Here is a 12,195-nt window from a genome sequence, read left to right on the forward strand (position 1 = left end):
TCCCCCAATCCCCTTCATAGAAGTTGTTTCACACATTTTTAATACAGTTAGATTCTCTTGTCATGGTCTGCATTCCTTCCTGGGATTTCTAAACCTCCTAAATGATTTTTTTTTAAATCTGCCTACATTCAATTTCACTCATTGTGCTGTACAGTTCTACGGATTTTGACCAAAGCATAATGTCTTGTACCCACCATTAAAGCAGCAAATAGGATAATTTTACTGCCCTAAAGATTGCCTATGTTCACCTATTCATCCTTTCCACCCTCTCCCCAAATCCCTAGCAACCACTGATTATACTATCTCTATAGTTTAACATTTTCCAAAATGTCATATAATTAGAAATATATAATATATAGTCTTTTCATACTGGTATCTTACACCTAGCAATATGTATTGAAGTTTCGTCAATGTCTTTTCATGGCTTGATGGTTCATTTCTTTTTCTCGCTGAATAATATTCCATTGTACAGGTATACCACAGTTTATTCATTCACCTATTGAAGGACATCTTGGTTGATTCCAGTTTTTGGTGATTATGAATAAAGCTGTGATAGACATTCATGTACAGTTTCAATTTTGTGAAAGGTGTAAGGTCTGTGTCTAGATTCAATTTTTTGCATATGGACATCCAATTGTTCCAGCATCATTTGTTGAAAAGCCTATCCTTTCTCTATTGAATTGCCTTTGTTCCTTTATCAAAGATAAGTTGACTGTATTTATGTGGTTCTAGTTCTGGGCTCTCTATTCTGTTCCATTGATCTGTCTACTGTTTTACCAATACCATACTCTCTTGATCACTGTAGATTTATAGTAAGTCTTGAGGTTGGGTAGTGTCGGTCCTCCAACTTTGTTCTTCTTCAGTCTTGTGTTGGCCATTCTGGGTCTTTGCCTCTCCATATAAACTTTAGAATCAGTTTGTCAATATCCACAAAATAGCTTGCTGAGATTTTGATTGGGATTTTGTTGAATCTATAGATCAAGTTAGGAAGGACTGCCAACAACACTGGGTCTTCCAATCCATGAACACAGAATATTTGCCCATTTGTTTAGATTCTCTTTGATATCTTTCACCAGATTTTTATAGTTTTCCACATATAGAATTTGTCTATATTTTGTTAGATTTATACCTAAGTACTTTTCTTTGGTGCTAATGTAATTGGCATTGTGGTTTTAATTTCAAGTCCCAATTGTTCATTGCTAGTATATAAGAAAGCAACTAACCTTTGTGTGTTAATCTTGTATACTGCAGGCTTGTTATAATCAATTATTAGTTTTAGGGTTTTTTTTTGTTGATTCTTTGGAATTTTTTAAATAAACAATCATGTCATCTGTGACCAAAGATAGTTTTATTTCTTCCTTCCCAATCTGGATACAGTTTATTCCCTTTTCTTGTCTTATTGCATTAGCTAGGACTTCCTATGCAATGTTGAATAGGAGTAGTGAGAGTGGACATCCTTGCCTTGTTCCTGAACTTAGGGGAAAAGCATCTAGTTTCTCACCAGTAAGTATGATATTAGCTACGAGATTTTGTAGATATTCTTTATCAAGTTGAGAAAGTTCTATATTCCTAGTTTGCTGAGAGTTTTTATTTTCACCACCAATATTTAATTAGCCATTAAGACCCACTGCCTACTCTACAACAATACCTATCAAATTTGACAAACTCCAACTTCATTGTTACTACCCAAACCTCAGGCCCACATCACCTTATGCCTAGATCACTACAACCACTAGCTGAAGTGAAGATAATATTTTTGGATTATTAAACCAATATATTTTTACTGCTAATTGCTACAAGGATCCCCAACCTACCAGATCAATAATGCTCATTACATCTTGGGTAAGTAGAATCTAGCCTAGAACAAATAAATCTTTGCTCAAGTAGAAGTTTCCAAATAGAAGAGTTTTAAGAAAGCTATACTAAACAAGAAATCAGAAGAAAGGTGTTTTTCTTCTGCAAAAATAAGCTTTATAAATAAAATAAAATAGAATAGTTGCCAAAAGAAATTCCAGAATTGGACTTTATATACCTAGAGCCAAGCCTGGAGGACTGGACACCATAGAGTTTAAATGATGAAACCACCAAAAAGGTAGATGTTATATATGACATAGAGGAAATTTCTACCCCAGAAGAAGAAGATAAGCACATCCGGTGTTGAGAGGAGAGGCCTGGAGTAAATGGTCTAGAATAGAGACTGGATGTCCTTATTTAAACCTCACTTGAAGTTGATTCTTGGTGTAGCAAAAAAAAATAAGGGGCAGTGAAACATTCATATATATTTTAGCAGAGAATCTCAAAAACTGAGGGGTTATCCCAATAAATTTTAATATTTCCCTTAGAGCATCCTCGTATTCAGCATAGTACCAGAGCAACATGGGGCCATCCAGAAGGTGAATTAGAAATATCTGAGGGAGGAGTCGGAGCAGATGACACTGAGATAGCTTCCTAGCTTCTCCATAACCCACATAGAGACATCAGGGGATCCAGAAGTTATCCCATGATCCAATGGCAGGCTCAAGTACTGAGAAGACTAGTGACCTGAGAGAGGGCTGGACATGCTACAAGTTGGCAACAGAGTTGGAAACCTTGAGACACAAAGGCTAGGTAGACATCTAAAGCCCAATATTGCCCAAAATGTTCAGACTACAATATCAGCTTCATTTGAAATTACACAAGATCGAGATGTCCAGGGACAAACCAAATCAGCCACACTGCAGCAAAGCCAGTGTGGGCCTGAAGAAGAGTAAATGTCCAGTGGCCCTTCCCCATGACTTTTTTTTTTTCAAGACTTTGCACCCAGGTACCATCCAAGGACGAAGGAAAAGAGAAAGAAAAAAATAAAAGAAACCCTGACTTATTATTAATCTGTAAGGAACTAACCTTTGAACTAGATAGCAACCGAGATACGTAAGCATCATTTTGGCTGCAAAAAAATCAATCAACTGAACTAAGCATACTGGAACATGCTAGAACTACTAGTGTACTTTAGGCAAACTGTGGGCTTTTGAGTGAAACTGTGTTTCATTATAGTATTCTCATACTTATTCTTGCAAACTTTCGGTTGTCCATAAACTAGCCCGTCTTCTATACAGAGGCTGGATTTATGAACCCTGATTAATATCATTACTAGCCCACTATCTTCCCAAACTTCAAACAGATATCCTATTAAAAATGGATGTCATTTTACATTACAGATCTCAAGCAACTGCCCAGGGCTCACACAATTGAAAACCCTTTCCCAGACACATCTCTTTCCTTATCAACACTGAACTTGGTACTTAATCTCTGTTAATGCACTTTCACACTAGTGTAATTATCTGTTCACATTTTTCTTTTCCCCTTCTAGATTGCAAGTTCCCTGAGGACAGGAGGCATGTCTTACAATATCTACTGTAGAACTAGCAATGGGCATACTTTCTGCCTTTCAGTAGAAACTCAATAAATGTTTGTTAACTTCAAAAAAGAAGTTCACTTTTTTTGCTAATTTCCAACCTCATAATTTGTTCATGTAATGTCTTTCCCTTTCTTTTTTGATAATGAAAAATGAGATTACTCCCTCTAAAATTCACTATTGTAGGTGATGGGGTTCAGGACACACTACCCCAAAATATGGCACTTTGTTATACTGAATATCTCAAGATTAAGGAATCTGTAAAACAGCAGGTGCAGGAAGGATTTTCTGACCTTCCCCTGAAGCAGGTCATAAGACCCTCATGTGAGAGGTGTCCTCCCTATACCACGACATCCTTATCTCTGAATACAAAGAGATACTGAGAGGAATCTGAGTGAACAGGTCTTTTGTTTCCCCTGGTTTACTACACTTAGCTCATACCCTTTTTTGTCCTATCACATTTTTCTACAACTCTCCACTTTTCATCAAACCTAGCATAAAAATGTTCTGGTTTAACCACTCCTTCAGGTCTTCATTTCCTTAATAAGGCTCCTGTGTCATGTAAAACTTATATTAAACAAATTTGTATGCTTTTCTCTTGTTAGTCTGTCCTGTCCTTGTTACAGGGGCCTCAGTTGAGAACCTAGAAGGGTAGAGGAAAAAGATATTTTTCCTCCCCTACAAAGGAAACTTCTCCTGACTCACTTAGTCTGCTCAAATCAATCTGCCTTTCCTGAGCCCTCACATAAGCAGTTAAACCATAACTTGAATTGGATTACCAATTTGCTATTGTTCTCTAGATCACTGATGTGTGCTTATCTGTTCTCTCCAGTAGACTGTAAGCACCTGAGGAATGACATCAGTTTTTAAACTTCCATTAAGTATAATTAGTAAAAAGAATGAAAATAAAATTTAATATAACTAAATTTCAAAACAATAAACCTTTAGAGTTACCTTTATTTCCTCTTTCCTTCTTTCATTAAAAAATCTCTGCGGGCCGGCCCCGTGGCTTGGTGGTTAAGTGCACGCGCTCCGATGCTGGTGGCCCGGGGTTCGGATCCCGGGCGCGCACCAAGGCGCCACTTCTCCGTCCATCCTGAGGCCGAGTCCCACATACAGCAACTAGAAGGATCTGCAGCTATGACATACAACTATCTACTGGGGCTTTGGGGGGAAAAAATAAATAAATAAAATCTTTAAAAAAAAAAAATCTCTGCTTCATCCTTAATCCAAATACAAGCTGATTAATGAGATGGAGATGGAAAATAACAGAAAATAGTGGGTTCTGGATGCAAAAGGGTCATGTTATACTTTGTGTGTCCTCCTACAAAGCCAGGTTGGAATATCTGATGCATGCTCACACCACTATAAGCTAAAATAACATCTAATGCCCATCTCCCTCTATCTGGCTCCTCTGCAGAAGGACACCTCCTAGTCACCATCACCAAGTGATATTTTATCTTCTCATTCATTCAGTATTTGTTAAGCACCTACCAAATGTCAGGCCTTGTTGAAGAGTTTGGGATATTTTAGTAAACAAAGCAAAAAATCTCTCCACTATGGTGCCCACATCCTAGTAATATACATTCTATATACTGGAGTATTATTAATGCTACTCATTAGCCTTCTCTCTTCCAGGACGAATCACTCAATGATTTACTCCTATCTTAAAGCCTGTTTGCTCCTGAGGGGGAGAAAATCTTTGTTGCTGTCCTTAAGCCTCTCTGTACATTCTTCAAATCTCTTTCATGTGGTAAAGATCCAAATTAATCCACAGACTATGGGCTACAATAACAGTGAAATGCGAGATGATTTTCTAGAAGATTCAAACAAAATAATTTATCTTACAATTTTATTAAAATTTTTTGATTAAGTAAAACATGATTTAGACTGGCAGTATCCAGTTCTATATGAAAGGAGCTTGGAAGTCACCACTCTGCCTTAACGGGTAAAAAGCTAATCAGACTGAAAAATCAATAACTCTTTTTGGATCTATAAGAAAATTGAGGATACAGGGCAAATCACTACTGCAAAACTGGAGAGACAGACAGGGGAATGCACGGAGTTACAGCTTACCAGAGCAGCCAGTCACCAGCAGAAACCAATGAGGGAACCAGTGCTCAGGTATGAAACTTGAACTACAATTGACAAATTGCTGAAGGCTCAGCGTGGAGAAGTTTGAGAGTTAAAACTCCAGGGGGACCCCCACACTTTTGTGAGTTTTACCTCCAGGACTCAACCAGGTTCCCAAAGTAAATATCAGAGATGAATCCCCTAATGCTTCTGGCAGGCAGAAGGGAAAAGGAACAATTTTGAAATACACCAGAGCATTCTGTTCTTAACAAAGACTGCTCGCAGGAAAAACTAGTTAATCAGAGCCTAAACTTCTGGGGTTTTATTAGAGCCTAACTGACCTGGGGGAAGGGAAATATCCAACTCCAGCCCACTCTAGCCATCCCGGAACTAAGAGGCACTTGTGAAGTTCACAGTCCAGAGGCACAGACTTATTAAAAACATCATTTATTATTATTTACATAAAACTAATTAAGTCTTTCACTGAATTTTATACTTTTCAACCCTCTGGTCTAGCATTGTGTATACCTACCCCATCTATATGCTTCATATACCTCTTCTTAAAAATATGAATTATCTTTAACTTTTTAGTTATTTGTATGTCTAAAAATATGTTGTGAGTGAAAAGGCAAAATTAGATAAATCTGTGATGAGAGAATTTTTCCTAGTTTCTACTAACTAAACCCTTGCCCATAAACAAGGATCCTGCTAGTGTGAGGTGTGTCTGTGTGTGTATGTGTCTTTGGTACACTGATCACTCTTTAGCTTGTTTTTCCTACAACACCTACATCTTTCTTTCCTTTGCATTCATGCTTAGTGACAAGTTCCACCCATGTTGTTTTGGGGCTTGTTTTTCTTCTTTAAATTAACAACCTTACAACTGCCCCCAGTGAACTGCATGCTGTTTGTTGCTAACCTGAATCTCTACTACATCAAAATCCATTAAAGTGATTTACTCCCACAGCATAACAATTTTATGGTAACAGAAATAGAAACATTTGTTACAGGATCAGCATCACTTGATTTAAACATGTGTTTGCCTATAAGAAATGTTTTCAAATATACAATGGCAGACACATTGGAAACATTAATGCTTTTATTCAATTCAATTTATACAATAAGTATTTGTTGAGTAGCTACCTGGACTGAGGCACTGTTAGGTTTTTTAACAGTAATATGAGCACGTATTACCATTTACCTTTGAATGACGCTTAAATCCCTTTGGAGATTGTAAGCATACCTTACCATGGCCTCTAAACATATGCAAACAAGGGTAATTAAGATGATAGTTACCACTCTCTTTTCAAGAGTAATGTTATTCCGGCCTAGGCCTAGTGATTTCTGTCAGATACAATGAAAACGAAAAACAATATGCCTCAAAGTCTTGGCTATTGTGAATAATGCTGCAATGAACATAGGCGTGCATGTATCTTTACGCATTCGTATTTTCATGTTCTTTGGATAAATACCCAGCAGTGGAATAGCTGGATCATATGATAGTTCTATTCTTAATTTTTTGAGGAATCTCCATACTGTTTTCCATAGTGGCTGCACCAGTTTGCACTCCCACCAGTAGTGTATGAGAATTCCTTTCTCTCCACATCCTCTCTAACACTTGCTTCCTGTCTTATTAATTATAGCCATTCTGATGGCAGTGAGGTGATATCTCATTGTAGTTTTGATTTGCATTTCCCTGATGGTTAATGATGTTGAACATCTTTTCATCTGTATATCTTCTCTGGAGAAATGTCTGTTCATATCCTCTGCCCATTTTTTAATTGGGTTGTTAGTTTCTTTGTTGTTGAGATGTATGAGCTCTTTATATATTTTGGATATTAACCCCTTATCAGATCTATAGTTTGCAAATATCTTCTGCCAATTGTTAGGTTGTCTTTTCATTTTGTTGATGGTTTCCTTTGTTGTGCAGAGCTTTTTAGTTTGATGTAGTCCCATTTGTTTATTTTTTCTATTGTTTCTCTTGCCTGGTCGACATGGTCCTTGAAAATATGTTGCTGACACCAATGTCGAAGAGCATACTGCCTTTGTTTTCTTCTAGAAATTTCATGGTTTTAGGTCTTACATTCAAGTCTTTAATCCATTTTGAGTTAATTTTTGTGTATGGTGTAAGATAATAGTCTACTTTGTGTGGTGATGGATTATAATTAGTTTTTGGGTGGTGAATGTGATATAATCTACACAGAAATCAAAATATAACGCTGTACATCCGAAATTTATATAATGTTATAAACGAATGTTTCCGCAATAAAAAAAAAAAAGAAAAATAATATGCCTGATTGTTATGCATCAATACCATTTCTTAAGAACAAAAAAAAGCATGCGTATTTTGACTAAAAAGACCCACTAGCAAAATTTTAGATGGAGAATTTTAGTCAGACAACCATATCAATGAGTCACTAAACAATTTATAATGTAAAGAAAATGCTACAATGGAAGTAGCAGAAGTAAAATACAAATGATGAGAGTTCTGTGGAGGCTCTTCTCTACAAACGTACCAAAGCAAAGGTTAAACATCAACGTTGTTTAAATGGTAAACGCCATCAGGAGGTAGCCTCAGAGGCCTCCAGCCTCCAGTTAACTACACAGGTCTTCTATGCACAAAACAAGTGGCTACAGTGGACCCACAGGAGGAGCCCTCACTGACCTTGATGTCCTGTGACAGCATGTGTGGGAGGCCACAGCCAACAGGCCAGTCTCAACGAGAACCTAGGACAGGACTGATCTGGACTGTGCCTGATAAAAGCATTAAATTTAGAATAGAAATTCGTCAAGCTTGGCCAATCTTTTAATAACTATGCAAAAGGAGTCATTAGATCATTTACGTGGGTCAGTTTTAGGTAAAGCCATGCTACTATTGTTTGCCTGCCTAATTATTTGTTTTGTTGTGTTAGCTTAGGGGTTAAAGGATGTCATTACAAATATTAGAAAGCTAGTTCAGCCCTTGCCACACAACAGACACTCAAAATATTAGTCCATCTTCTCTCCTTGCTTTCCTTGCTGATCTTGTTACAATATCAGGAAATTCACCTTTGACCAGAATAATGGCACTTTTTCCTATGATTTACAGAGTATTCAGGAGCCTCTGGCTTCATGGAAAACTTCTTTAAAATTTCAAATCTTTTAGCAATAACTTTTCAATGCAATATTTTTTCCAAGACCGCTTAGAATTTTTAACAGAAACACCAGGAAGCTAGAGACCTCTACAGAATGTTAGAGCCCTCGATTTTAGGAGGCAGACAGACAAAAGTAACCGACCAATAGGTATGTCATAGGCCAGGAAGACCTCCAAAACCTTACCTCAAGCTGAAGATTTTTACTGACGTTTAAAAAAAACAGTAAGATTTTTCTTGCGGTGCTCAAAGGTTACATACACCTCACCCTATGTGTGTGTTTGGGGGGGTGGTGATGCACTGGGACACATTAGTAGAGCCATACCCATTTTTTAAATATTGAAATACATCCATTTTAGATGGTAAATAGCTGCAGCCTGACCCTCCTAGTTCCTCCCTGGTGCTCTGGCTGTTCCAGCATGGAAGAGCCTCTGGAAGTCCCAGCCCACTGCTGGGGTTGTGGGGTGGGGACTGGATCTCAGTAGGAGAAATTGTATATTGATAATGTGGCCAGCCAATGCCTTATCCCCATCTTGGATCCCCAAGGCTCCTTTACTCTTTGCTCTTTCCCGAAGTTACACTTGTAGGAGTTACAGTGTACTGAACTGGTATGTAAGATTTTGACTTATGTGGACCTGTTATTTCTGGTTTGCCCTTTTAGACGACCACCCCCCAGCCCCTCCCCACCTTATCAGTCTCTTTTCCATTCAGCTCCTGCTTCACATACATGTGTCGCCTTACAAGGCCTCAGAAGAATGAACTTAACCCTCTGGATAAATTACATGCAATCAAGATATGGAATGCTCATTTCCAAAAGGCCTAGAGAATCTCTGCATTGTACTCTCAAATGGCCTGAATTCCTTATTTTAATGTTCTAAATATCAAATTCCATGTAATCAAACCATTTATGCTCCTTTACCTTTATCAACAGATCTCACTGGGTTCTCCATTTTGGCTATCTCTGTCCAAAAGCAAATAGATAGATACCTCTGCTTTCTTCAAGTTATTAAATATCTTTAAGAAGAAGTGATACCTGGGTTTGAAACTCCAGTATATGATTGCCCATCTCAGGTCCAAAGTGCACAGGAAATTCAGAACCTAGCTTTTCATCCTGAAAAGTCCATTAGGGAGGGGAGAGAAAGGGGGGTTCCTGGTGTTCATACAAAGCACAGCACAGGTTGAGAGGATACAATTTCAGACCCCATCATTCACCTGAGAAGCTGTCAACAAGACTGGTTCTAGAAAATTGCTGAAGAAGAAAATTTTGTTTTTGTGTTTGAAATCACTTCCCCTCTGTCTATCCTGACCCTGGTCTCCTCAAGGGGGTCAACCCACTGTCTCCAGCCTGTTACTGTGAATCCTCCATCACAGGGGGTAAGGAGACAGACTGACCTGGACTGACTCTCAGCTCTGACACTGACCGGGGGGCTCTGGGCAACTTACTTAACCAGGCTTACATTCAGCTTCTTCATCTGAAGAATGAACATGCCAATAGTTCCTCTGTGGCAGGACAATACTTCTATGTATTAATCTGTAAGTTTCCACCCATCTTCCTGTGCTCACCAAATTCTCTCAATTGAACACCAAGGACTTCTTCCATCCCATTGGCCTAATCTGATAGAGCTCAGTCACGCAAAGCACAAACGGAAAGAAGAAGAAGAAAAAAGAATGAGTATTCAGAGTAGGGCAGAAAGATTCAAGATTCTGCTATACACTCGCAGAGGAAATTTACTCACTTGGAGGGACAAGATAAACAGCACACTGAGAAAGGAATGAAAGAAACAGAGAGGGTCTACACAGACTGGAAGGGGAAAAAGGGACGAACCATGAAAATCACCATCCAACTTGAGTATGAGGCAGCTAAATGGAAGGTGACTGAGCACTGAGTTTTCCCTTTGGTTGTCATCTAGGGACGACACAATTTCCAATGTTGGCCCATTCCCATTTATCTGTGCCCCCATAAAACTTTCCCTAAGCAACTTTGAAACACAGATACACCAAAACATGTGTCATGCAGTAACACAGGATCTGTCTCATGGCTCTGAACACTCCTATGAGCCCCAGAAGAGAAAGGTTTGTATACTTTGTGGATGTTTGTGATATGAAGGAAAAGTTCCTTCCCGCTGTTCCCCCTATGGGACGACTGAGCATTAGATGAAATCATACTCTCACCTAATCTGGCCATAGAAGTAATGTTACTTGTTTTTAATCTCAATTAGTCTACTTACCAGTTTAAAGACCATAAGCACGACATTTTGTCTCTTAAGTATGGCTTCCTCTTCTGTGAAATGGAATATAGGCCACTTCACAGTACTCTTGTGAGTCGATCAAGGATACTAATTGAATGTGTGTGTTTGTGCATGTGCTTTTCTCTTTTGCACTGTGAACATCAGTGCAGCTCACCAAGCATAGACTCGTCAGTCTGCAGCAAAGAAAATGACCCAGAGAAACCATGAATGATCTAAACCTTTCCTCTCCTCATCCCCAGAAGCTCATGCAAACGCTCTCGTATAGCCAGATGCCACAATGGTAAGGAGAAAGGGGAGAATGAGTTTATCCAAAAGATAAACAGTTTAAACCAAAGTGTTTCAAACAAGAACAGATGGACAGAGCATTAACAGACAAGTTAAATGTATAATCTTACATGCCCCTCAACCCCTAGAAGAATTATGAATATATAAAAGATGCCATGTTAGTTGCCTTCCACATCCCCAACTAAGTTTTAAGATGTTAAAGAAGAATCCCTAATATTTGGAATTTAAAATTACTTCCATACTCAAAGTACAGGGTTTCCACTGGTGGAAATTCAGGCACCAAAAGAAGCAGTGAGGAAATATTGTTGAGCTGGGACTTTCTAGAGCCTTGGTTCTCAAAGCGTGGTTTGTGGACCAACATCATCAACAACAGCTGGGAGCAGACACACAGGTCCCACCGCAGTCTATATAAATTAGAATCTGCTTTCTAACACAATTCCCAGGTGATTTGTATGCACATTATGTTTCAGAAGCAGTGTCTAAAGGATGAAGATCCCTCTCTAATCATACCAGCTGCCCTCCCCACTTATTAAAAATATCAGTCAAGGGGGACCACCATATATAACATCCAATTTCCAGAATGTTCATAGATTAAAAGTAAAAAACAAAATACTCGAAAAGTGCCATTCTGATATCTATTATTGGCAAATGTCTTAAACATTTGCTGAGAAAAATACAAGCAGATGCTTACTGTTCCATCACACCGGCCATCCTTAATCCTCAGATACATCTGTGCATTTTTCACACTTTCAAACATGAAAATCCCAGAGCTGATTTTATGCACCTTCCAGTAGGATCTTTCAGACTGGTTTCCCACTCCAGTGCAGCTCCCATCGGGCTGGAGACACAGGGCCTGGCATAGACTCGTAGTAAGTAGAACCACAGCACTGTTGAGGAACATACCCTTCAGAGCAACAAACAGAACAGAAAGGCAGTAAATAAAAAGCTCATGTTTTGCTAGAGAAACATGGCAATAGAGTCCATTCTCTTATAGAAGTTGCAGTGATCAGGATCTTACCCAAAGCTTGGTTGTTAAAAATGAGCAAAAGAAAGAAAGAAATAATTT

General features: G+C 38.5%; 1 protein-coding gene across 1 annotated transcript in view; it reads right to left on the reverse strand.

Annotated features, from left to right (window-relative positions):
* The window catches only part of RP1 (RP1 axonemal microtubule associated), a 280,695-nt gene that overhangs the window by 152,001 nt on the left and 116,499 nt on the right, over positions 1–12,195 (reverse strand). The window contains exon 14 of the mRNA XM_014791537.2: positions 11,821–12,033. Coding sequence (XP_014647023.2) covers positions 11,821–12,033 — 213 coding nt within the window. The remainder of the gene's footprint in view (positions 1–11,820; positions 12,034–12,195) is intronic.

The sequence above is a fragment of the Ceratotherium simum genome, chromosome 31 (assembly GCF_057802395.1).
Source record: "Ceratotherium simum simum isolate JZ-2026a chromosome 31, ASM5780239v1, whole genome shotgun sequence".
Taxonomy (NCBI): Eukaryota; Metazoa; Chordata; class Mammalia; order Perissodactyla; family Rhinocerotidae; genus Ceratotherium; species Ceratotherium simum.